General features: G+C 42.9%; 1 protein-coding gene across 5 annotated transcripts in view; it reads left to right on the top strand.

The window, feature by feature from the left end:
- Window positions 1–27,838, top strand: part of SHROOM3 (shroom family member 3) — a 139,858-nt gene that overhangs the window by 65,553 nt on the left and 46,467 nt on the right. The window contains exon 2 of one of the 5 annotated variants that reach the window (XM_021394617.1): window positions 6,274–6,338. The exons of the other annotated variants lie outside the window; for them this stretch is intronic. Within the exon in view, the coding sequence (XP_021250292.1) occupies window positions 6,337–6,338 (2 nt within the window). The 5' untranslated portion in view covers window positions 6,274–6,336. The remainder of the gene's footprint in view (window positions 1–6,273; window positions 6,339–27,838) is intronic. 5 annotated transcript variants of the gene reach the window in all.

Below are 27,838 nucleotides of genomic sequence, written 5' to 3'. Positions count from 1 at the left end.
CTGTTCAGTGCTGCCGTTTCCCCTCACAGCACATGCCTGGGTTACAGCTCTGAGCACTCAGTGTGTCTCCCCACCTGTTTTTTCTGCTTCCAGAGAAAACCGTCCCTGAACATCACAAAGAAGGGGTCTAATCCTTGTATTGTGGGCTTGCAGATTTCCCCTTTGTCTCTCACTTACATGCAGGCATGATAGCATGAAAAGAGGCAGATGGCTGCTCTGCACACTCACCTTCTGTTTTTATGGTATTTCCTTAATAGGACAGCTCTGGCAGTCCAGATTCTTCTGTGGGGCAAAGACATTTTGATTATATTATTCTGTATATTTCTGTAGACTGAATGAGCAGTTTTGGCTAACAAAACCTGCTTACAGAAATGTCCATTCAAATCGCAGAGACATGGGGGTTGCGCGAAAGCATCTTATAAGCATTCTTTTTAGTGTGGTTGCACTCTGTTTTTTGTTTTTTGGTTTTTTTTTTTTTGCTGTAAGAGTCAGTAAGAGTACGTGGGTAAAGAACACAGTAGGACCCTAGCAGTGCGTCTCCTGCAGAGGTTGCGTACTTGGGCCAGAGAGGAAAAAAAAAATAATGTGGTGCATACGTGCAAATGTACAAGCAAGAGCAAGGCTGGCGGAGAGCATGAGTCTTAGAGTGTTCACAGTGATGCTCTGGAAACCTCATCTTTCCAATGCTCTGAGGAAGATATTAGCAGAGGAAGATACTGTCATGACTCCAAGCAGTAGTTTGAGCGTGGTGTAGGCTAAGAGTAAATGGTCCTATTTCTTACCCAGGGACAAGTTTGTGGAGTTATTTCATTATCAAGGTGAGCCTAGCTTCAGAAAATTACATAGTCTATGGCATGTCATTTAGCAAAAAAATAAATTGCAATCCTAGGTACCTTCTCTTCTTTGTCTGGAAGGGAACTGAAGAACTGCAGCAGCTGATCGTGGGAATGCAGTGACATTGATTAGCAATGTTCTTCACCTTAATAACTTCAACCACCTGGAACAATACAAGCTTTGCCACTGAAGCCATGCAGTATGTGACCCCAGCTCTCCAGGACCACTCTCAGCTTGTGACAGGCATCCCCTTGGTGTGGGCACTGCAGGCAATGGCACCATGCTTTCCATTTGCAGCAAGTTTGTGTCTCTACAGGAGAGCCCAGGGATACAGTTTACACCATCACACCGAGCCAAAAGATGAATAACATGTTTTGTGATACCTTGGATGTTATCATGTGACACTGTCAGATAACACTTAGTACCTGCTTTCTCAATTCCCCTACAGCCTTTGTTTCTTCCCGAAATAGCAGCTGGTTAATCTTAAACAACCTAGGGCTGCGCCTGGCTTCTGAAAAACGTCTTCACTGGATTTGCATAACAGAGACTATCTAAAACACAAACCATTTTGAAGGCTGATAGTATTTTAGCAACATATGAATGACTGACCCTTTCTGAAAAAATCAGCGTTCCTTTTAATCTAGTATTTTGTCTCTGATGTCACTTAACGAAAGGAGCTTCAAAGCACGAAACACTGGCTCATTTTGGTAATGTACCTGGCAAACAGTGCACCCTGTAGAATGGTTCTTTGAGTCTTACTTCAGTCTTGCATTTTTTTAAATTTATTTTTCTCAGTGTTATCCTGCAGCAGCAAGTTCTGTCTGTTGTGTACTTTGAGATCGGAGAAAAGAGAAGCTTTTTTTTTTTTAATTTTACTTAGAGTGATTTCTCTTTGAAAAGGTTAACAGTAACTATACCAGCCTGCTCTGTACCTTCTCATGCACCTTCATCACGTCTCTTGTCTCCAGTCATTTGTCCTTCCATTCTTACTGTACAAAATATACAAGTATTTTGTATTTGTACGCTCTGTCAGTGTCACTTCAGCTGTGATTTTTATTCTTAATTTGGTTGGCATATGCATTTTTTCCTGTGACTCATAAAGGAGTACTTGCTGAATTTCTCTCCTGTTCTTAGAGGCTACATGTTGTTTTGGTCATCTCTGCTTGAGGAGCACTATGCATGACAATTTCCAACAGTGTTTCTGTACTGACTAGCAAGAATTCTTAAAAGTTGTCAGGAGGTCTCCCCCACACACCTGTGTGTACATCTAGTATATCGAAGTTGGAACTCCTTGGATTATGGTAGATTAAGATTTCTTTAGGTCAGATTATCCACCTCAATTCTGCTATCTAGTGCAAAAGTTTAGTGCCCTTAAACCATGTAAGCTTTTTGTTGTGGTTGTTCACGGCATGCCATCTGTGGGACCACAAAACATCTTTGTGTAACCAGCATCTGTTCTTTAGCAGAGCCGACAAAGTTTGTTCCTGTGCAGGGGTTACATGCTGGGAATCAGGGCTAAGTGTGCAGTTACTTTATTTCCATGTCTAGGTGCTTCTTGGATTATATCAGTAAATCTGTGGATATTTGACATCCTCCATGACATCTAAAAACATCTTTCATGCTAGAAGATCTTGCACCAAATGCATCAGCCCTTATGATATTTCCCACACCTTTCTTAAACCATTTACAGCTTGTGGCCCACTTGTCCTTTGGCTTTTTATGAATGTCCCATCCCAGGATAAGCCTCCCATATATCATGTCCAACAGTGATCTGAGAGTAGGAAAGATTTTATTCACAGTCATGCTTGCCCACACCCTGGAAACAGATCTGTTTATTACCATCACTGAGAAAGTTATAGAGAGAACAAAGGCATTCTTTGGCTAAAACCTCTGAGGTTTGTCCTCAGCTCCTAACATACTTGAGAAGTTCTCCTGCCGTGTCCTTACCAGAGGCTGCCAGATAGGCTGCTGTTGTCAGGTAAGAATCGACTATTTACCTGACTGAACACAAGCACGGCACTTTTCATATTTAAGTCAAGATCCAAGTATTTTTATTCCGTGCTGTTTCACTCTATTGCCCTTGCCTGGCACAGGCCTTTTTCTATGATCTAACAAAGAGGAGTTTGGGCCTGATGATGAATTAGTGCTAGTGGAGTTTGAACTCTTCTTGTTTTTTCAATTTATTCTTATCAGAGAGGCTGTGCTTCTGGAAGAGGAACAGAGGCTTCTCCTTTTTGCAAAGCTGACAAAGCAGGAAATGATCAGCTAGCCTTTGACAAATTCATAACTGAACGTTTACTTTGAGCCTCAGTGGGAGAGACCCAGACTCGTAAATCAACCCATTAAGCCTTCAGACACACTTTTTTTGGAACCTCCTAGCCATTTCTTCTTTTCTGCTGCTGCTGAGAAATGTTTTAAGGGCACAAGCTTCTTGATTTCATTAAGGACAAGAGCAAGTAATATTGCTGCAGGCCTGGGGCTGAGGCAGTGAGTAACCTTCCCTCTCTAGAAACAAATACCAGCGACTTCAGCTCTAGATATTTATTTTCCATGAACACCAACTGAAGTGAGGTACTGGTTTATCAGAGAGAAAAGACAGTCATGGCTGTGTAGAAGAGGTGGAATTTTCTGAACCAGTGTAAGAAGGTGTATTGAAGGAATTGGACCTCATAGAGTTGAGAAAGTGATCTCTGAGTAAACGAATGCATTCAGTGAATGTCACCTTTCCTCCCTCAGTTTAAGAAAATGAAAGCAGATGATGATATTCCATAAAATTATCTCTTTTAAGAGATCTTGGCTGATATGCTGACCTAACCTTTTCTAGACTAGCACTTTACCAGGAACAAGAAGTGGAGTTTGCAGTGTGCAATGAGAGTACCCAGATGTGTGTATGAGTGAGGCTCTCAGCCAGTCTGCTCAGCCTCCCAGGAGCGTAGCTTTGGTTGTGGGGTGGGACACAGTCTCTTAGATCTCTGAGTGCTGCTGCTTCTGAGTTAGCAGGCATGGAGAGACACGGGGACTGGGACTTTGTCCTGCTTTACTTCCTGGATTACTAGCGGAGCACATATAGAGATGTCAGGAAATGTTTACCCTCTCCCAGTGTTGTATTTGGTGCTTTACAAAGGAATACTGAGTGAATGTATAGGGGAGAAGGAAAATAACCATCATCACTTAACATTATTTCAGTTTGAGAGTAAGACAGCTAGTGTTATTATTCACTGTTTACCCAGCTGTAATCTCCTTGGAAGCTTAAGGAAAGAATAATTAACCAATATCTACTTTTAAAAAGTCAGCAGCATGCCTCTCTCCCAATATAAAACATCAAAATAAAAGCCTGTAGTTACATTAGATGAAGTCTGATTACTAGGCGCACTGTTTCAGACTCTTGTAGGATTGTTGTAATGATAGGTAACTTTCCTCTTTGAGAAATGTTATGTAACTTGGTGTTTTCTTTTGTGTAGGCATTGGCTAGAAGCAAAGAGACAACCCAGCTTAGCGATGCAAAGATATGCCACTGGGCTGCTCCTCCATAGTAAATGGGATGGAAATCTTGTAACTTTGGTGAAGTGACATCCATGTAACCTGGAGTGAAACATAGATCAGCATTCTTCCTTCTGTACCACATTTTTATCAGAATAATGCAGGAGCTTAGCTCTCAGAGAAGGCACTAGCCCATTTGGTCTGTGTGAGGCTCCATGAAACTGAAGGACAGAAATAAATGGTGACTTCCCACAAAAAAGGGAGATCTGTGAAAGTTCCTATTGCTCACAGTCAACAGCAGTAGGATGGGAACCAGACTGTGACCTCTGAGCAACAAAGGGTTGTATCCTTTTTTTGGAGGTGTCAGGGGTAGATGTGCTAAAGTGTTAGGGGCCAGGATGCCTGGGTTTCATTTCTGGCTGTGCCGCATAGTCACTGAGATGAGAGGCAAGATGTTTACTTCTGTGGGTTTGCATTTCTCCATCTCTGTAGTGTGTGCGACAGTCCTTCCTACATGTGAGAGATGTTATGAGGCTTAATTACCACGTGCAAAGCACTTTGCAAAATGCACCTGTGCTGCTGAAGGTACGAAATAATAATTAAGGGGGGGAAAAAAAATAGTCTTTCTCTCTAATTTTCAGAGGAATGTCTTTGTACTTTGACTTGGTTGTAACCACAGCCCAGAAGATTTTCCTACTAAGTAGGTGGTGAGAAGAACTACTTCTTGGCACAAACAAAGCACTGTCTTCCTTAGACTCAGTGACCAAGAATGAGTCTTTCGAGGCTAAAACCAGCGACAGATGCTCCATCCTTCTGCCTCTAAGACTGTAGGAGGCCCAGGTCAATTCAGTGCCATATGCCCAGGAGCAGGAAGTAGCCAGGTATAAGGGAGTGGATCAGATGGTGTGTGAGAAAGGGAGAGCTTTGTTCTCCTTTCTGTCTTGAGAGAGAAGGCAAGATTTCTCCCAAGCCTCATGTAGCCCAGAGGAAGCCACCAAACCTCTGAAGGCTCCCTCATTCCTTATACCCAGTTACAGCTGGGCTGTGGTACACGTGGCTGTGGTACACGTGGCTGTGGCTGTTCTGCCATTGAGGAGATCTTAGGGAAACACAGCTTTGTCCCATCCTTTATATGTGTGTCTCTTCTTGTTTGAAGTTGAAGATAAATTATAAGCCACGGGGCTGGTAGTCATTTTACAGCTCGTGGTATGAACATGGGTGTGTGTGGGTGTGCATGCATGCATTGCTTCAGAGTAAACCAAAAGAAACCCTTGTTTATTTTGCGCACTCGTTTAAGAAGACTGCTGGGCAAGAAACACAAGGAACAGAGAGTTTGCTTTTGCTCTGCAACAGTGTCCACATGTCTCTTGTGTTTGTTAAATGCTTTTGTATGTTACATGCTTTACATGCAAAAGTGCAGCTAGTCACTTAAAGCAGATTGCAGATTAAGCTCATCCTTCGATGGAAGTAGGGAAGCCAGAGCCTCTTCTACTACAGATGCTGTTTAAGGAGGCAGCAATAACTGCTGGACCAACCCTCAGAACGCTATATCGACTGAAGAGGACTGAGTAGCCTGAGTGGTTGATGGGTCTCAAATACCCAGTTGGAACATCTCACGGAGATGGGTTTTCCTGTGATATGTTTCTCCCAGCCTCTTCTAAGGATGTCTCTATCTCCTTATGTGCCTTCTGTGCACATACTGGCACTGTGTCACACGGTGACATTGCTAGGCAGGACGTCCAGCCTGCAGAGTGTGTGGGCCACTAGGAAACTGCCAGCAGTTTTTTTCCAAGGGATTTTGCCTTGCTGTGGGGAGAAATGTTAGAGGAAAAGAGGAGAAACAAAGGGATGGACTGGGAAAAGTGGAATAGACACAGTGGAAGAAGGGGCTGCAAAACTACTGCTGCGTATGTCTCAGCACAGTTTCCGTTGCTAAGGCCTCTTCTCCTCCTTCTGCAGGTTAAACGGGCTCTCCCTCCCCTCATGACTGCAGTGGGACTAATCACACAATAAGGATTACTCATGTGAGTAAAACTTGCAGACCTGAACTGCTCAGAGACATCCATGCTCACATTTGTTCTTCCTAGCCTTGAGAAAGCCACCTCCCAGCCTGGGATATGGGCAGAGGAGTATTTTCCAGGGCCTTGAGCTTTTTAGCAGCAGTCACAAGGTTAATTTGAGCTGTCTTCTGACCTTCTGACCCGCAACATGCTCTGGGGTGAAAGGTGCTTTGTTCCCTGTCCCAGTTTTGTCTGAGCCACTGAGGAATGGACAGTCTGAGGAGCTGACACGCTGTCCAAATAATGGAGAAAGGTCCAGCAGTGTCAGCTTTATTTGGCATCAATCATCGTCATCATTTTCTGTTTTAGCAGACAGTAAGATGGGACAGCTCCCTTGCAGTATCCTATACCATTTTTTTTTCTTTCAAAAATCTCTCGGCAACTTCGCAATCCAATTCCCATCCAGTGTATTCTTGGTCAGATCTAGTCCTGCAATACTTCATTGAAAACAAGTAGCTGAAATGAAGGAACTAAGACAACACTTTTTTTGAATGACCTACCAATCCTCTGCACATGATCTAGAGGCAGTAAAGTGTGCTAGATAGAGCACTGGCCTTGGAATCAGGACACTGGCTTGTAATTATTGTTGTTATCTGCATTTTTGTACCTGCAGTGAGCCCTGCTCATGAGTTAGGAACCAACAGTACTTGCTGCCATAAAAACTGAGCAAAAGGCAGAGCCGGGCCCCCTGAGGCTGCAGAAGTCTCCAGGTATGCCCTATGGTATCAGGCAGTCCTCATTAGCCCAAAGGGCACTGCAGCCATCATTGCAGCCCTGCAGCCTTCGGGGCGGATTGAGCAGGTCGTGTTTATTTGTGCTAGAAGTGTATTGCCTGTGAAATTCCAGGGTGCAGTTACTTGGCCCAAGTGCATTCATTTTGTCAGTGACATTTGGTGTGAAGTATTTGTGTTTGGAATTTGAGAAGCACTGTGTTGCATAGCAGCATTAGTGACCCGAGAGCTGCTTTGAAAGAAGCCATTGCAGTTGTGAACAGTTCAAGAGATTTGTCTTCTGAAATAGAAGGCTCCACCGAGTGTCTTCCATCCTCTATAAGATTCTTCCTACTTCTCTTTTGTGGCAAGAAGCAAATGTGATGTTCGAACGTTTTTGTGCCTGTCACACTTTTTGTGTCATTTCCATAGACATAATTCACAAATAAATAAACATGCCTTTGTAACAGTCTCATTAAGCAGGAATGCAGCTCCTTTTGAAGGTGATATACTTGTGCCTATTAGGTATGTGAAGGTAGTTCTCAAAGCAACACTCAATAGCAGAAAGTCATGTGCTTTCTTGTGCATTCATGCACTGAGCTGCGTTCTCTCTTAATCTCATCTGCATCAACAGGTTTGTGTTATGGAAAAAGTATTTCCTTTTGAAAAAAAAAGCATTTTCTTCAGAGAAACTGTTCCCAGTGTCAGAACATAAAAAAAAGTTCTAGATATTACTGAGAACGCTTCTGCAACTTGAAATTTTGTGATACGTGTTGTTTGGTGACAAACATCAGTAGCTGCAGTGGTATAACTGATCGTTGCAGCTTTCCTCTGCTATGTGGTGGTTATGCACATTTCCTTAGATTCAGGTATGCATGTGAGACCCTGTTCTATTCCCAGCTCTGCCATACATCTCCTGCACGGCACTGGCTGTGTGCTTTGCTTTTCCCTAAAGAAAAGATCAGTGCAAGAGCTGAGCATTAGCTTTTCATCATTAAAAGTGTATGTAAGAGGATCTCACTTTTAATTTCAGAGTCATTAAAATATCTCCTGTCACAGAACTTAACAGGCAGACATCTTTCATCTGATTTGCCCTTCTGAGTGTCTGCTTATGAGATTTTGTAACAAACTGCTTTTTTTAAGAATGAATAAGGGTTCGTCGTTAACATAAGCTGCCTAAGAATTCTGAAGGATCTTATCTTTTTAATGAAAGCGACTCCACTGTAAGCCTTCTGCTAGCCCTGAGTTCCTGCTGTCACATTTCAGGTTCCTTACAGACATTTATTCTCAGTGGCTGGTGTTCAAAGATTGATTCACCAAGAAAAAAAAAAAATTGCTCAATGAGAAGATCTTTGTTTTTCAGTGTGCTGCCATTTCAGCTTCCCTCTAGGGAAATGAAGAGTGCAGTGCGGTAGCTATTGTGATTGCTTGCTGGCTGAAGAAAGCAAAGGTAGCTCATGCTGAAGGGAGATGGTACCTCGTTTTGTTTCTGTATGGCAGGAATGAGTAAAGTTTATGAAAGTATTCTGGGTAATTCATTCACTGGTTACCTTTGGGGAGATTTCACTGTGACAGTGTGCAGCCGTGCTGCAGGCTTTAGTGATTCCATCTCTCCTTTGGGCAAATACCCGGTGTCTTGTTAGCTCCTGTTCTGGAGGAATAAAGAGGAATGGGGTAGAGGCTGGAAAGAACACTCATGGGAATTGTCACTACAACTCACTCCCATGCCTCAAAAGAAAAAAGCAATTGCTTGACTGCTAGCCCATGTGTTTTAAGGTAAACTAAGCAGGATACTTGATGTCTCAGGGCCTAATCTCTAAAAGCCATACATACTGGCCATCCACCTTTATCACCTGGCACACTGATAGGAACGGAGCATTAGGTGATGATGTCTATTCCCTGAAATCAGGGCGGGATTTGTTCCTAAGGTTAAGAGACCAGCTTGTCTATTTACTAGATTGGAAGTACAACCTTTCCAACCAGTTTGTCAGCTCAATTATTTGGTAACCTACTTTGTTTATGCTATAAAACTCTGCTCCTGCATTGAACGTGGATTGCCAGAGGGCACAGGAACAACAGGGTGACTTGCTTTAAATCCTGTGCATAAATTGCATTAGGCCTTAGATATGTAAAAAAAAGACTTCTCTCTAGCTGATAGATTTATTCTCAGTCACATTCCTGTGGTCTTGGTGCAGGAAACAGGCAGAGCAAATGGGGCAGAATACAGCTCAGGTAATTTGGTTAGAATTGCTAGAGGTCCAGAGCAAAGACCAAAACACATTCTGCACTGCTCAGGACAGGCAGACAGCAACAGGGACTCTAACTCCCTGCAGATTTTTTAGTACACTTTGTCTTTAAACCTATTTTTAAAGATATTGTCTTTAAACCCACTTGGGCTCCAAAAGTAATTGAGGTGAGTTAGAGGGAGATTTTCCTTGAAACCTGAGCTGAAGAGTCTTGAAGACTTTAATACTCACCTTAGGGCTCAGACCTGCAAAATACTTTTCATGGCAAGTCTCTCTAAGTTCAGTGTGAGCTGCTCCAGGCCTGGAAGTTATGAGGTTTTCCCTACCCATAAGTACCAACTTAGTTCAAGGTAGGCTGAAGGTGCATGGTTTACACTTCAGTCTGGCTCTGACCTGTCTCAAGAGTCTGGAAGTTACTTCACTTGTATTTTTGCCACCTGTGTTGCTTACTGGGGATTTCTGTTGGGCTGCCCAAGCAGAAAGAGCATGTTGCCTGCAATCAGGAGTTTATAATGCAGTGCAAAGTGCAGGCAAATCACTTCAGCAATGCCTTTTGCGTGCACTGCTCCCCTGAAGGTGATCAGCAGACCTCATAGGAAGGCTCACTGAAATAAACGGTTCCCCAGCGGCTCAGTCCCATGCACAGCCAAATACTCTGGTTTGATCCAGCAAAGCTTTTAAGATCATGATCAGCTTTGAGAATGCAAGTCGTTCCACTGCAGTGATCTGGATTACCTGCTCCTGGCGGGGGAACAGCACTCATAGCCCAGTGGGATCAAACCCTTGCAGAGAGAGGCACATCCTGGAGGAAGGGACAGAGGTGACTACTGGCACTCCTGTCACAGCATAGCACCCTGGTATTTAGGGCAAAAGCACACTTGAGTTTTTTGTTTAATGCCGATCCGCCTGAAGTCCTCATATTGTGCAAACTGAAATCAACAAAGGAGGCTAAAACCTCTGACAGCGGTTTCTCTTATTTGCTGACAGCAGCATCAGGCACCAAATCAAATTCTTTCCAAGTGTCAGGTAAGTCAAAGACTGCAGAGTGCCCCAGAAGGGAATTTTTGAGGATTTATGTTCCATCAATGAGACGAGTGATAATTAAAGCAAGAACATTTCTGCTATGCTGGGAAACAAGAAAGAACCTTCTTAATTCTTTAAATTCCTCATACCACCCTGTGAAATATATTCCATTCATGCCCGTGTCTTGCTGCTTGTTCCCTCTGTGTCTCTTTCTTTAGTATTCAAGCCACCTGTTTGTAACTAGTGTCCTGCAGGTTCTCAGGGCTGCTTTCTTCTCCACTCTCTCTGCCCTTGGTCTTGTTGCTTTGACACTGAGGCCTTGTTGTCTGCGAGAGACAGCACACTGCAGCTCCCTGGCTCACCCTGCTCCCATAACTTCATTCTTAGAAAGTTTCTGAGTTTCCCGGGTGATAAAACATGTGCAACATTTGCTCTGACCTGAATCATTTCTGAAGGCATTCAACCCTGTTTTGTTATGATGGTTACTCAGGGTGGGTGATGGGGCATGAGAATTCTCCTGCAATGGCAATTCTTGAAAAGTGTCAGAAAGTTGCTGGCTGCACCTTTTGCACTGTAGGATTGATTTGATTTGGTTTTTTTTGTGTATGCTGAATGATATGTCTAACACTCAGGGTGAGACACCAGCAGAACAAATCAGCACGCTGTGAGATTGGCTGTCACTGTTTTCCCCCAGCCATCACCAGATGAAGAAAAAAAAAAAAAAAGGAAAAGAATGAAGGAGAGGGAAAAAGATCCAAGCCACAGGTCTTGGATTACACAGCTCTTGGATACATAGCAGCTATCAAACTGCAATTAGACCTTGGGCTAGAATGATATAATAGTGGAGTGTTCGCTGTACTTCTAGAAACCTTTGGTTATTCACTGGAGACTAAACTAATAAATCAAGCAGTATTTAAATCTGTTTAAAAAAAAAAAAAGAAAAGAAATGCCAGGGGAAAAAAAACTCCAATGGTAAATAACTCTGGAATGTTGTGAACTGAGTGTGTGGGATTTTTTTTTCCTTTGCCTTTTATTATTTATCCCATTAAAATAAATACCACATGCATCATGGGTAGCTCAGGGTCTTACAGAGACTTGCAAAGATACTAAGAGTTCTCAAGCCATTACTTTGGAGTCTGATTCTATTCTCATTTATGATGGAGTAAATGAGAAATAATTGTATGCAGAGTGTGTGTATTTCCCTTAATATTGTAAGCAGTATGGAATGATAAGACTTTGAATGTGTGGCCTTGATCTGTATTCCAGTGATCCAAGCCACTCCAAATATTCTCCTGACATTTTTTTTCTAGTTTTTAATTACGTTTCTTGTGCAGAAAGATCTGCTAGCATTGATCTGATGGCTTCAGTGATAACTTGCTACATTTCTGCTCATAACACCAGCTCACAAGACAGTAGAAATGGAAAAGCTTCAGGTCATAACTTCAGTTTTGAACTTCAGAAATACTCTGTCATGTCCAAACTTTTCAAAAAACCCACACATTTCTTTAATGGCTTACTTATAATGTAGAATCTGAACCAAACCCCTGGTTCTGAAGATCCTCAGAGATGGGCTGTTTTTCTTGGTGATGCTCTGAGAACTTTCATTTTCACACATTTGTACTCTTGTAGACATTATATTCCTATAACCAAGAAGGAATCGGTAGTGACATTGGTGGGTCTGGCTGGCAGTCCAGAACTCAGCAACAAAATATGAAACCATGTCAAACCACATCTGGATCTCTGACAGACTTAGTGAAAACTGTCCTCTCAACCCTTCTGGAAGGAAAAAAATTGAAAAAGAACTTTGAAGAATAAAAGCCAAAATATTTCCACTATTAGTAACTTACCGTCCCACTGGCTTTTGAAGGAGGGATTTATGCTATACGTTCACCACCATTTATTTGCCCGGAGATACACTGTCTGACCAAACCTGCCAGCTCTTACAGAAACCTGAATATTGTCAATAAGTGCATAACGGTCCTTACAGGACGCTGTGCTGTCATTTCCCAATCTCAGTATAAAGTTTGGATGGCACTGGCTTTCTTCATGAAAATGCTCATTTTCTGCTCAATACCAAACATTTCGTTTAGCTAGAAACTTCATTTCCTCTTAGAAACACGTGAAAACTTTGTACCAGGATCATTGAGCAGCCCGAGTTGTACACATTGACTTTGTATTTTGTGAACATTACTAGCTCCTGCCAGCATGGTCAAAGGTCATTCTTAAGCATCTTTGCCATCAGAAAACAGCTCACAGCTAATATTATGCCAAATTAACAGACAGGGTTTTAATGCCACCTCAGTTATGTATGAATACTTGCAGAAGGAATCACAGTCCTGCTTTGAGCAAAGCTCTTGGGAATGCATTTCAGAATAAGCATGAGGACAAGTACTTTCTTGGGTTGTCTCTTAGAAGTGATGAATGCCATGTTACCTTCATTTCTCCCAGATTTGCTTTAAAAATTAAAAAGAATGTCCATGACAGGTAATTAGAATAGTAACAAGCAGACTGAAGAAAACCACTAAGGAAAGCTTAGCAGCGGTCTTACACCTTGATAGCCTATGAACTTTGATGTGGTATTGTGAAGCTTGACATTTCATTGCTAAGCCGCTCTAAGAGGAGAAAGAGCTTGTGGAAATCTATCACTATTGCTCTTTTTAACAAAATGTGTCAGCCAGGTAGATACTTCTGCGGGAGAAAGATTTAGATGAGGTCTAATGACCAAAGAAAATTCTGATTTTGATCATTAGAAGCAATAAGATGCTTGCTCCTGAGATGCCCACCTTTTGGAAATAATTCTACCTCCAAATAAATCAGATTTTACCGTGCCATGGAAGGATGTGAGTTGTTGGATGGGAACTGTTGTGGCCTCTCAGCAAACATTTGATTTTCTTTTAGAAGAAAAAAGATGATTTTCCATGCAGGTATGGTTTGTGAGGCCACAGAACTCAATTTGCTGAGCAGATTCACGTACAAAGACAGTTCAGCCTTTCATCAGACCAGCACCTCATCCACCTGCGTTCAGGAAAGCACGTAAGCCTCTGTCACTTGGAGCCTGAGTGTGTCTTATTATTGTGGACTTCAGACTGTGCAGCAAATGAAGCACGTGCACAGAACTCAGGGACGTGCTTAGCAGCCATACTGCCTCTAAGCACACTCCTGAATTAGGATTTGAAAGCTGAGGCTGGTAGCTTTTTCTGTTGTCAGGCTGAAAGTGCGTAGAAGGTTGGTGAGAAAGAGCATGTTCCTGTTCTGTGCTGCCCCAAAAATACGAACAGGACTGACCTACACGGCATTCTAAGTGCTGGCACGAGAGTAAATTACTTTGCTGGTAGGGTAACTGAAGGAGAAGTTGTGTTAGAGATATGTTATTGTATGACAAAGACAAGAAATACTATTTTTTTTTTTTTAAGAAACATGAGGGTTATCAAATTTCACGTCGCGTAATTTGAATTTCCCTCTAAATCTGGTTATCAAGCCATGGAGGCAGTATCTTTGGTGAAGCCCTTCAAGATGAGCTGTTTCTGCAGTGACTGCCGTGGATGTGAAAACATGGTCATCAAGATGAAAGCATTTCTGAGCGGCTTAAGGCATCTGGAAGAAGCTAAGGACCTAAGATCTCAGCTGGCTCAATCTGTATTGAGAATGCTTTTGCTTTAGGATTAAAATAAAGCGGGTGGCTGAAAGTGTTTTAAATGATACAGCTGTAATTTCATAGCTGGCCACACTTTCTAGACAATTTGTCTCTTCTGTTTGATCACATAGCTTGAATGCTGTTGGTATTTATAATAATTTGTGCTTTATCCATAAACAATAGGACAGTTTCGGCCAGGTGAAAAATAATGATAACAGTGTTCTCCAATTGATTTGCCTGGGTAGGATACACTTTAAAAAAAGAGATATCGCAGCATTTGTGGTAGATCATGGGTTCTTACTGTGCGAAGTATTTGAATCAGATCTTGCTTCTGTGTGTAGAATAATTGAGGTTTAGAAGATAAACACAACTTCTTTGTTGCATTGATTCCCAGTGTTGGCATCACCCTGCCTACTTAGCCTGAACTGAAGCCAGTGACAGACACAGATCGTACTTCTCCACCCATGTTTTATGGGAGTCTGCAAATTCTAACCATGGAGCAAGAATTAGAGCACGTTTTATTTCCATTTTATTCCCCAGCAAACCATCTTGTTGCGCAGTATTAGCAAGGTCATGGCTGGCATCCACAATGGTCTTTAATCCAGGGTGTAGCAGCCTTCAGCTTTAGCAGCATCAGAGATACATTCGATGAAGGGGAGGAACCATACCTGGATAATTTGACACAGCAACTGCCTACTTGGCAGCTTAGTGACCAAATGTAATTAAAAACATTCCTGTCTCCAGCACTAGGCTTGTGAATCTGCCCTGCTGTCTGTAATTAGAGATGTTGAGTGGATATATTGTCTGTGGAGTGGGGTTATTGGTACCTCCTTGCTTCTGATCCTCCTGTTTTATGGTGGCCTGTTCTTTGGATGTCCAGAAGAGTTCACTATCAGAAGTGATGGGGAAGGAGCAGAGCAGGAAGCTGTGTGAGTGAGCTGAAGATCAAAGGAGTGCACTGCCCTGCTGTTTGTGCGCTCTTTAAAGAAACCATTTTGGATTTCAGCACATCATTAATTAGGCTCGGAGTGGACCAATCTGTTACTGATGTAGTGAGAAGATACAGTTCCTTTGCACAGGGAGAGGAAAATAGCCATAAATTCAGCAAATGCCCAGCATAGCATGAGAGCGAGAGGGCAGGGCACAGCTCACTGGGGAACATCAGCTTGCTCACACCCTAGAGCACGCTCCCTCTGGAGCAAGCACAACAGATTGGTGGATTGCAGCTAACTCCTTTGCAAAGCCTGTAATGTGCTTGCACCTTCCTTTTGCTCAGCCCTATTTCCTCACTCAGCCCAGACCTACAGGCTAAGCTTCCAATATTTCTTTTCCTTCTTTTCAAAAATTCCTGAATGCCTGAGCAGGACTCCTTGAAGTCAGTGGGTTCTGCAGACTGATGTGCACTTTTGAAACTCAGGACACGAATATAGGCACCTGCTTTTCAAAGGTGTATCTATAAATTTCACAGTGCTTCTGCTCGCCCATCTGTATGATAATTCTTGCTTTCTTCACACCCTGAAACAGGAGAAGTGGGTGAAAATGGCCATCTTGTAGGAAAATTTTTTTTGTGGATGGGTACATGACGGCCCTAACTGAGCCAGCACCCTTCAGAATGTAATAAGGAATGAAATCCTTTTCATAAATGTTTCATGGTACTCCTGATGAGAAGATTAACTATTTAATTTGACAGAATGGTACAAAATATGCATAGAAAGGTTATCATATGTTATTCAGGAAGGTGACCTTTTCTCATAAGGATTCCCCTGTCTGCTTTTCTCTGGATTTATTCTCTGTGGTTTCTGGTTTTGTTTTTTTTTTTGGGGGGGGGGTATGGGGAGGGGGCTGGGAACGGGGAGCTTCCCTTAATTTCATCGTACCGCTCCCTGCCTTTTATAGCTTCTTCTATTCTCTTTTGGGTTAGGTGAGAAGCAGCAACAGAAAAGGAGAACAGGGACTTGAGTTACAACAGCTTTTCCCCAGTCATCAACACTGCACTGCTCCATGCAGGGCAGGAAAGGATTTTTGAAGGCTTGTTTCTTGTCACTGGAAGAGAAAAAGCAGTATTTGAGGAGGCAATGTCAGAGCCAAAAAAGACCAAACTATTACCCAATCACAGCCTTTAGTTTCTGATATAAGGGCTGGGTTGAGAGGACCTGTAGGTGTGGTTGTGAAATTAGCAGTAAAATTCATTTCCGTTCTCTGTGAGTATCAGAGATCACACAGGTTGACCAGAAAAGATGTGAGAACTGCTGCCTAGTGGACAGCAGTGCTTTTTTAAGGGGCAACAAACAAGTGAACTTCTCACTCTTACATCCCTTCTGCTTTCCTTTCCCTGTTGTAGTCACCTTGCTCTCTTTTACTCTCGTCTCGTCAGCTTGATGCCTGCAGCAGTGGCAATTACTTCAGTGTAAGCATACAACAGGCTACGGCTGTCTGGCTGCTAGCAACTTGAGCTCTGTCATTAGTGACTGGCTGTTAAAAGGGTGAGCAAGACTGGTTCCTTCCCCCTTCCTGCCCCTTGCCTGCCTCCCTATGCACAGCCTCGCCTTCCTCATCACAACCCCCAGTGCTGATGGTGACGAGACTTCCACCTTCCTCTCTGTGAGCAGCCTCATGATGCACTCCAGTCTGCAGGCACTTAAGAAGTTCCTGGCCTTCTGGACTACATCACGACGGTGCGTACCCCAGCTCCGCAGGCTTGATGTTCTCATGCAATTTGTACAGTTGACTGGAACTTTGTGCCCAGCTCGGGCACACCAGTTCTTTAGCAGAGCGCTTGGTGACAGGCCCTGTGCTTCAGCTTCCTTGATGATCACTTTTGCTCCCTTTGGTGTCCATTGCAGGTATTTCAGGGCTGCTACTTTTCTCTCTCTCTCTCTCTTATTTTGGGTGGGATTGGACATGGTAAGCTGGGACACTGTTTTTTGCAGTTGCCTCACATCCTGGTTTTTATTGTTTCCTTGTTCCTATATAGATCAGCATATCTAAAGCTGTTACTCTGATATACCTGGCTGTGCATAGGAAATGTCATTTTTCTGTAACGCAGTCCCAGCCTACCGCAGTTCACTAACAGCAACCTGTAAACGGCCCTGCCAACATGCTAGTTTGCTTTCTTCATTTATGTTGTGCACAGTCCTTGCAAAGACTATATACAATCTCAGTACTATGATATTGAATATGTTATTATAGATGGTGACAAGTTGATCAGAATAGCACCATAGTACATTGGGAGTTAATTGCAGGTGGGCACTGTGTCATTCAGACAAGTTCTGTGTTCACTTGTTCGGAGTGTTTGGTCAGTAATACGAAGTGTGCAATGTTTGCTCTCTGGTGGTGTGTTTATTCAGGGGTATGTAGTTCAGTAGTTTGTTGAGGTACTAGAAACTGCAGAGATCTGTTTTTGAGACAGAGCAGGACTAGATCTTCTTTGCAGTCTTCTGGATTCAGTTCTAGAAACAATCTGCTTAGCATTTTCCTAGATGCAGCAATGACTGTGGTGGTACTGAGTGTTTCCGCCCACAAGCAGTTAGGACCTAATGATACCAGGTGTAGAGCAGCCTTGCCTTATAGCAGCAACATAACTTGTAATTCACTCTTGATCTTATAAAATGACAGGGCACCTTCCTTTTCTGCTGGGGCAGTCTGCTTGTCAGTGTCTTAGTGCAGACTGCAATGTGGTATTTTGCAGGGTGGGTGCTTTCCTTCTTGAGACTGGATTGAGGGCATAGGCTCATTTTTGATGGCTGGTTTTAAATGGTCACATTTTCAGTGCTGTATTGTCGTATAGTCTTAAATTGCTGTGTGATTCCTGAAGGCATACAATAGTTTAGACGACCCTATTCAGGTACTATACTTTTCTTGAGATCCAAGCATTTGAGATTTAAAATACAAGTGGCTAAATTTTTGGGTGTGCATAGTATCTGTGGTAGTCCCGAGGAAATCATCATGAACTGCAGCTTAGACGTAGTGAAATGCAGGTATTTTTATTTAGACGCCTAGGGTTTTTGGTGTTTTACCCAACTCTAGATTGAGTCAGTCATTCTCTTCCACTTAGAAATTCAAGTGTTCAATTTTTATTTACTTTATATGTTAAGCATGAATTCCTCTGCTTGGCCTGTTCCAACGCAAACAAACCACAACTTCTTTTAGTGATGGAAGCTAATGAGAGTTTAATTGCATGACAGCACAGGGCATTTGACATGGCATCATGGCATGGTTTTGTGATGCAGAGTTGCTCCCAGGGCAGCTGCAACATAAGGCCTTATCTCTGTCAGAGCTGTCAGACCATGGGGCTGAATAACAGACTGGGGGGGTAGTTCCGAATGTGTCATTGCAAAACATCTGAGAAGATCAGCACAAGGTGGTGAGACCCGCTTATGCTCCTGAGAGGCTGATGCTTAAAGGAAACTGTTTCTTTCCATTGAACTGAGCTTTTTTTTTTTTTTTTTTTTTTTTTTTTTGGCATGTTAGCCACATCCTTATTTTTCTTTGGCAATTTTGAGCTCACAGATCCCAGTACAACCTGCAGACAAAATGGCCCAGATATGCTCAGTGGAAACCATGCAATGCTGTACATCTGCATGAAGCTCTGAGCATGGGGCTGGCACTTCCAAAGGATGCCTATAAGGAACAGAAGGAAATTGTTTGCACCCAGACCTTGTTGCACGACCTGGGTCAGCACTGGTGGGAAGAGAGTCTCTTAAGTCTCTTGCTGCTGGCACAGGCTGTCCAGAGAGGTTGTGGATGCCCCATCCCTGTAGGTGTTCAAGGCCATGCTGGATGGGGCCCTGGGCACCCTGAAGTAGCACCTGATCTAGTGGTTGGCAACCCTGCCCAAAGCGTGGGAGTTGGAACTAGATGATCTTTGAGATCCCTTCCAACCCAAGCCATTCTGTGATTCTGTGACTCTAAAGCCAGCTTTACAAAGTAATGCTGACCTAACTAGGAGCAGGAACAAACCATTATAATACACATGTTGCAGCTGGCATTTGTCACAGGAGGAGATCCATCGGTGTGGAGACAGCTGAGAAAATGCTGCTCTCCATAATTTCAGCAGTAATGAAATCCATGATGTTCCAGTGGGTAATCACGAGGAAATACATACATAGCATTGCATTCATAAGCACCAGGGGAAGGTTTTTTAGACCCGTTAACTTGCACGGTTCATAGAGGAGAAGCAAAACTTTATTAAATTGTAAAAGGGTATATAGAGACTTAAAATATAAGTCTGGAGTTTTTGAATGTTAAAAAAAATATAGTTAATTTAAGTGTATTGTAAATAGTTTACATATAGTTCTTGTCTTAAGAAGTAATTGGTGAGATGCCTCAAAGAGGACTAATAATAGGGTGGAGAAGGCAGTCATCGTTCTGTAGAATAGCTGTGTCCTCAGAGTGTGCATAAACAGTAACTTGCAGCAGTGCACAGAACAGACATTACTGAAGACTTGTTCCTGTTTATTATAAATAGGCAACCCGCAGGATTCCTATTCTTGGGTGAGTTAAAAGAGCTCAGCCTGTTCTGAGAGAGAGCAAGAAGACATTCCTAAGGAATCTCATAGGATAACAAACAAATTAATTTCATCAGTGTCTTGGAAATGTTTCAGGCTGGATTCGTCGCTAGAGAGCAGAGCAGGGTAATATGATTCAGTGGTTCTGTACTGTTGGTCAGTGGCATGTCAGATCTATTTTAAGAACATACTTGGCCTGCAGACCTGGTAACGATAATATGCTGATCTGAATCTACTATTGCTAGGTTAGAGGTTTTCACTTCTGTGGTTAGTAGCTACACTACGTTCCCATTGTTAAATTATTTTTAGTTGAGGTTCCCTGTTCTGTTTGATTGATTTGCATTGTGGTTACTTGTAAAACTGTGTGAGAGAAAATGGATTGCTTTTCCTACCACACAGTCCCTCAAAGACTTTTGAGGGCTAGCAAGTAGCTTTTGGCACTCAGACCTATTAAATTCAGGCAAGCCCCAGGCACTCATCTTCACTGTTGTTTAAATTCTGTTCTTCCTCCAACAAATTCTAGTTGGCTTGAGCCTGTCAACACAGGCAGGGTCCATGTACACAGGGGGCAGCTGAGATCTCAGCTCCCGCACTTTAGCAGAGTTGGATCTAGGTCTGAAACTCTACTCTTGGGATAACTTTCAGTGTTTTTTTCTTTGTTTTCTCAAACACCGTTCACAATTTCTGTCTATTTTTGGGTGACTTCATGGCAGGTGTGTGCCTGGTGGTCAGGGTACTGGGATCCTGCCAAATGCTACAGGAGCAGTGGGGTGCTCGTCATCATACACTTACCTCAGAGTTGTGCAAGCTGTGCTTAATTGCAGATTACAAGGTGATAAGTCAGCACTCCTCTCTTGGTCTTACGTTAGGTGCCTCTCAGTGTGTTTAATGGGAAGGGTGAGAGAAGAGAGGGCAGCAGCAAAAACACACAGAGAAGAACAACTCTTGGGCAGAACAAACCAAGAGGGCACGTTAATCCTGGAACGTGTTCTTGTAGGCATGACATGGTGCATATAATAAATAGAAAACTGAGCCCAGAGTGGTTATGATGTAATTCAGAAGTGCTAAAATTTCTTAAAAAACAAACAAACAAAAAAACCCAAGCAAATCCAGAGCTGTGGGGAGAGCTCTCACAGCTATATTAGGTGGGTGAAAGCTTCAGAAGTTCGGCCCACATGACTCAGGCCCAGGACTCATAGAGGGGTGGTCCCAAGAGGCAGCTTTCTCCTAAAGATATTACAGTGGCAAATGCATGAGGATGGGGTACATTTTGTTCTGTGCTTTGGTGGCTTTGTCCTTCTCCACTGGTTTCCCTGTGCTTTGCCAGTAATTCAGTGTAGATTACCCCATGTTTAAGCAATGAAAATCAACTGAAAGCTGCCTCTTTAAATGTTAGGCTACAGACTTGCATGTGGGAATGCAAGCAAAAACTCCCAGTTGTTCCTTAAACCTTCAAGCTGATAAAGTAGAAGTGACCACTGACCTAGAAATGGGGCAGCTGCATCTCTGGCAATCACCAGAATAGCCTCTTGGTGACCTAGTTTCTCCTAGCATCATGCTGCACAAGTGTGACGCCTCTCTCCCCAGTAAACTAATCAACAAATGCTTCTTGCTGCTGAGTTTTTTTGAGAGGTTACAAATGAAGAGCTAAAATGGGAGGAACCATGATGCTAGTGACTGCTTGGAAAAATCCAGCTTTAGATAAGCCTCGAAGACAAGAGTCATTCAGTTGTGAGTGAAGTTTTTCAAAGCAACTGAACAGCTGCTTGGAGTCCAGATGACCAAGTCCCAGGTTTCATGCAGCCCCAGTCACAAAGGACCCCTTACAATTGTGACTGCCTGAGTTGCTGGTGTTTAGGGAAGTGTGACTGTGTATGTGTTACTTAATCCTAGATCTGCTGTGAAGTTTGCTTTTCCAACCATACAGATACTACAAGGGAGTATGTATTGTAGGTTTCAAGATGCAAAATATGAATAAAAAGCTAACCTGATTTTCAGCCTTTGGGACAATTTCTCAATGTTTCCACTCTCTTAGCTGCAGTTCTCAAGTGTGAAGGCATGTGGATTACAGCAGAAATTACAGTCTGCCTGCTGTGCAAACCCTATCTGTCTGTACATGGATGTCTCTGATTTCCATTCTGCATCTTTGTTAGCCTTCCTTTTTTACACACAGCTATTAGCCTGACCTTATCTCTGCAGTTAACAATATGATACATTAGATGTGTCCTTATGAAGCCCCTGAAGAAGCTGCTCAGCCTAACCAGTGCACCAGGTTAGAGGGCATTAACTGTAACTCTCTCTTGTAAGCCCTTTTGTTTTAATTATCTTTTTTGCTTTCCCATTTTGATTTTATGTAGAGCAACAGTGACATCCATTGGCCTATTAAGTTTATCAGAAGCACTGTACAAACACCATGTATTTACTCAAGGTGGAGTGCTGGACTGGAGGCCTCCAGCTCAACAGTTTCTCACGTAAATAGCAGCTGCTTGCTTTCCAAAACAACAGCCCCTCTCCTTCTGCAGCAGTATGTTTACATTCTCCTTTCAGGTGCTGACTCTTCATCCCTGTTAGGGTGCTTTTTAAGATGTAGTTTAAAACTGGTATGGTCATTTCACAAGAGACAGGAAGACGTGTGGAAGTTAAACTGCAGCTATCTTGGAAGCACAAGTGTGGCAACTCAGAGCTGCTGCAGTCACCTTTCCGTGTGTGCTTTGCATGTCAGGGATTAGAAAATTTGGAACTCTTTGAAGAACCAACCCAGGTAGGAAAGAGTTAATGCTACTTTGCTTCAGCTTATTCACTGATTACAATATGTTACATTTCAATTCCAAAAATTAAAAATCTAATTGCTTTTAACTGCTACATCCTTTCTTGAAGACAAGAGGTTAGAAGCACCACCAAAGACAGAAATGGAAGAGAGCAGGACACACAGTGGAGAAACTGGCAGAAGGAGGGTTGTTTAAAATAAGTGAATGGAGGAGTTAAAATATGAAATAATTAGAGAATTCAGTGACACAAACAAAAATATTCAGCTGAGGGAGATCTGGAGGATTCTGATCTAATTCCAAAGAAAACCAAAACCAATTCAATTTATTTTTAACCTTTCAAGTAAATCAGTAGACATTTCCTGCAGATGCTTCATTGACAAAAAAACCCCACAGTATCTGTTGTAAATTTTTCACCAGTTGCAGTTGCAATGCCATGTCAGGGTCAAACAACCCATGTCTGAGAAGCAGGAATGGATTTACAAGCCTGTGGGCCCACTGTTGGCTGCCCCAAAGCACAGTGCGATTGTTTCAGTTTGTGTCTGCAGTGATGTGCCACAAGCCTCAGCCTCGTGACAACTGGAACGTTAGCCAGCAAGGTCGGCACAGAGTTTTTCCCCTTCCAGCATCACCAGTGAGAGGAAAAATGAAGATATCCTGATGCTTGCAGGATGATTTTGGGTGTAGTTCATATCTTTTAATTGGAAAGGAAGCTGTAAGTGCTGCGGACACTGGGAGAAGATCCACGGACATCCCAATGAAGGATCCCATGCTGTGGATCCTTCCTGGATCACGACTGAGGGGAACTATACGTACTGAGCATAACATCTTCCATTCATTTCAGCAGCTTTGGATCAGTTCTTGTGTCCACTGCCCCTGAGGGATCTTCACTTAGATGATCATTTCCAGAAGGACAGATCAGGAAATGAGTCCAGGTGATTCTCAGTGTACTGGAGAACTTCAGACTTCACTTCGTGGTTTTGTGTACAGTGAGCAAGAGGGAATCTAATGAAGAATCTTCTGCCCCTCCAAACTACAACCTGCTGGAAATGTCTTCCAGGCAGCTTATGTGACATCAGCCCTTAGAGTATCTTTCCTTCACCAGCATGTCTCTGACATTTCCACTTTCCGTATTTGCACAGCTTGCAGATCTTTCTGCTGGATGTTTGAGATGCTGTCATCTCACATAGCTCATTCCAGGCAGCTGTTTTTATTTATTTATCAGCTCTGTTACTCATTTCTCTGGCTGATTCCTCTCCCTCTCACTCCCTTGCTCCTCAGGTCAGTAGTATACAATGTTTGGATTTGCAGGAGCTGATCTTCCTCAGCCATTTCCAAATGGTGGAATTCCCCCGGCAGTTGAGTTCTTGATGCCTGTTGAGTTCTTTTTCTCATTCCTGCAGTATGCGGTTTCACAGGGAGTGGCAGTCTATGGGCTTAGGTTTCTTTAGCTATACTTTGTATACATTTTCCGTGGTCAGGAACCAAGACTGAGCTCCAGATAAAATCTTACTGTTTGCGGATAACAACGGATAACATTGTTGTGCTAACAGACATTTGCATGAGAGATATGAAAACAGCCCCATTCATACCCTGCTGGACAGGGCTGCGTGGCTACAACAGCTTTGAAATTTGAGGTGGGTTGTTGCTCGATTGCATAAGGCATTTCCACAGCTCTCTGTGGGCTACAGGTGCACCAGCCTTATCTGCAGGAGCAAGAGGTTAAGGATTCCTGCCGTTGCTGCAAAGCTCTTGCAAACCCAAGGAAACTGTAGGCTGTTTAGGGCCGTCCCTTCTGCAGATACTAAAAGCTGGATGAGAAAATAACTTTCTTTGTACTCCAGAGCAGGTGTATGTGCATTGTCACCTGTGAAGGAGAGATGGCCTAGGAAGAAAAAAAAAAATCCAAATGGCTTTTGGAAACAAATGAGTGAAAAGATGGTTTTCTTTCTAGAAAGCATATTTTCATTTCATTGAAAAACAGAATAGTTCAAAAGAGCAATTGCATGTATGGCACCATACACAGCACGGAGTGCATCAACAAGTTTTTGTGCCTATGAGACCCGCACTTACGCAGCCTTTCCGGTGAAGACAAACAAGGTTATCACTCTCAAGTGTGCTTATAGCCTGGAATGAAAAGAAAGCTTTCTTTCTCAGTGCTAAGAGGAACCAGGGGTTGATGCTGTCCTATCCCATAAGGACTTTGTTCTATTCATACCTAATTAATAACAACCTGTGCAGACTGCTGTTGTCATATGTTCACTTTCAGTACTGCACATTCAGATACTTTATTTTGCTTTGCTGCTACACCAAACAGGCAAAACGGCATAGACCTGAGGCAGCAGGGAGACTTTAATGTAGAAAATGATCTCCTACATGGGATTCTCCTAGGAGTTGCTGTAAGATTTGCACAGGTGTATAATGTGGCCCATTTCCCTGCCTGCCTGGGTACCCCAATGGTTACAATAGAGACTTTCATGGGCTTTCACGGCTCTGCTATAGCAAAGGGGAACTAGATGTTTTCCCATTTGCTGAGCTCCCAGTGCTTCTGTCCCCCTCCCCCCAACCCCCCACTAGAGCTGTTTGCATGTTTTCAGCAAACAGTGCTTTATTACTGTCTTGCTGAAAGGAGGAAGGCAAAATTAAAAGAGAGAGAGAGAACATCTTGTGAACCTGCCGTTCTCAGATCTCTCCGATAAGGACAGTTCCAAGTGCGTGAGAAGTTTCCTAGTCTGAGATTTATTTACTTCTGAAAGAAAAGCCACCTTCATCCCATTATTTTATTTTCAATACAGGTTTTAATTTGGTGAGAAAATATCTTCCCCATAAAGAACCTATTCTGCCTCATTAACTCCTACAAAAAGCATCCTCCCCAAACTTGAAATGTTAAAAGAAGCATAAATTAAGGCTAAGTTTGTTGTTTTCTGCTTTAATCAACAAACAACCTTAATAGGGACCCACAAAAGGTTCTGTAAACTAAATTTATTAGTGAGCAGGAAAACAGGCTTCAGCTGCCGTGTCCTCTCCTTCCCAGCGCCATGCATTTGAAGGGGGTGGGCTCTTGGAGGGACGCCTTTTCTTTGTGGAGCCTTCCTCTCTTAGGCAGGTTGTTGTGGTCCCATGGATCTCTGTCAGACTTTTGTGTTGCAGCTAAGCTGAAGGAACTTAGGACAGAGTCTGTTAATTAGGTCTTTAAAAGCAGCCTCCTTTTTATTCTTTGGCATACAAACGTCCTTTTTTCCTCCTCTTTTCCCTAAATTTGCTTGTCAGGAGCTCCAAAGGAGAGAAGAACTTTTCACAGCAAGAGAAAGCTACCATCCTGGCTGCCTTCCTTTCACCTCTCCAGGAAGCTGGAGAAAAAGTTAGCTACACATCTGTTTCTCCCCTTTTCCTCTCCTTTAAATGCTTGGGAAGCTTTCCGCTATTTCCTCTTTATGCTATCATATTTATCATCATTTATATCTTAGTAGTATCTCCTCTCACACAGAGTAGTGCTCATAGTCACTGCTGTACTATGATCCTAGTAAAAGATTGAGAATGTAATCTAGAAAGTTCTGGTGCTGAGGACAGGATGGTTGGGTCAGAACATAAGGAATTATCTTTCCTGAGCCAGCACATGTGCAAATACAATGTCATCCTAAACTTCTCTTCAGGTAACAGTAAACATGCTTACAAACCTCTTGCAGTCAATTAATTTCAATCTTAAACTAATTTTTCACTGGTTTTATTTGAGAGCAATTTTCTGTAAGAAAATTCAAAATGAATTTTTTTTCAATGCTGGAAAATTTGGACATCCTCATTTCCTTAATTTCTTTCTCAGCTATCTTAAATGCACTCTGAGATATGCAGTGCTAGGATAGATCCAAGAAAAATTGCTTTTGTACACAGGAGAAAATTGCCTTAACCGAATAAAGAACAATTTCTGAGATTTACCTAAACTCTTCCTCACCTTGCAGGGGTTAATTTGAATTGGATATGAGCCAAGCTGGGGTGTTGCTCTAAAATTCCCCACGCTTTATGGGCTTGGCTTCAAATGGTCCTGGCACTGAACAGCTTTTGGTTCAGATTTGCAGAATCCAAAGGCGATTCTTTTGCAAAACCTGAAACTCACCTGGCGTTTTGCTCTTTTCTGATCACTGCCCCTGGCACCAGCCCCTGCTGGCTCTTGCTGTTCATGGTCTGTGGGTAGGTCAATGCTGCAAACAGCTCCTTAAAGGAAATTGTCCTTTCTAAATGCAATCCATGCCTTTTTTCAAAAACTGATTTCCTCTACCCCTCCCACACCTTCCCTTCCTCCACCAGCAATGTGACACAGGTCTTGTGTTTCGCACTAGCTGCCCAAGCAAATGCACAAACTGATTCTCATTTACTGTAGCCTGGCATCTGCATTGACTAGAAAGTCAGTGACATAAATTGCAAGCACAAGTTGGTTGTCAAGACATTGTCCTTTCATCCTGCAAATACAATCTTTTTTTCCCATTTCTGTGAAGCAGCTGGAGCCCAGCTCTTCATCCAGCAGCTTGTGTTGCCAGAAACATGAGGACAGGCAGACAGGGAACATGAGAGGAGGGGGAACACAAGGCTCCATAGCTTACTGCCATTGCAGTCCCAGTATTATCACCTACCTCACAGGAGACATCTCTGCTTCATTACAATGGGAAGAAGGAATTTTTCTCAGCTCAATCAGACAGTACCTGGCATCCTTGCACCAGGCAGCCCTGCCTCCTTTTGCTGGATCTTGCTGAGTTGCTGGGCCCAGGAACAGCAGGGTGAATACAGCATCCTAAAAATGCACTAGGATTTCACCTTCTCTGTGACAGCTGGGCTTTCTTAAGGTAGCGTATATTTTTCTTCAGTTTGCTATTAAACCTCTTAATTCTCTTAATACTAATTTCTCTCTTTTTTTTCTTCTGTTGGTCTGGGGGTTTGAAGGGCTTTTTTTTTTTTTTTTTTTTTTTTTTGCGGTGACAAGAAGAATGCAGGAGAAAAAAAACTCCCAGACGAATGTCTGAGTCCTTTGTCTCCCCACGGCAGTTATTTCTGTCATCTCTGGTGAAATATATAGGGATGGAGGGGGGGTGGTATTTGGAGTGGCATGGCATTAAATTGAAAAATGTGCTTGAGTGCTTTGCGGATGTAGGGCAGTTGTACCCGCTTACCTCATACGTGCATTGATCCTACTAATACGCTCTGGCCTGAGCTTGAGGAAACCTGCTGTGTTTATTCTTCCATCTCTGTTACCAAGATCCATCAGGAACGCGAACTGAAAGCAGCTAGTGGCTTGAAAGCTTCCGTGACCCTCAGAAAAGCTCCATGTCTGTATTTGACAAGATACACAGCTAATGTTGTGTGGTCGGCTGGCCAAATTTTAGATTTTATTTCAGAGCGGCTGGTGACAGTGAACAAGTTGATGGCATGTGAAGTGGGCTTCTGTAACCTGACCCTTAAATCATCACGGTCATGGTTTGACTCTCCCCTTACCACCCAGAGCTCTGGTTGTGATGTCTCTTGCAACTGGTTCCCAACAATTATTTGCAGGAATGGTGCAAACGCAGCCTCTGAGTGTCTTCATCTACTCC

This window comes from Numida meleagris, chromosome 4 (genome assembly GCF_002078875.1).
Source record: "Numida meleagris isolate 19003 breed g44 Domestic line chromosome 4, NumMel1.0, whole genome shotgun sequence".
Lineage (NCBI taxonomy): Eukaryota > Metazoa > Chordata > Aves > Galliformes > Numididae > Numida > Numida meleagris.
This window is presented reverse-complemented; position numbering and strand designations above follow the sequence as displayed.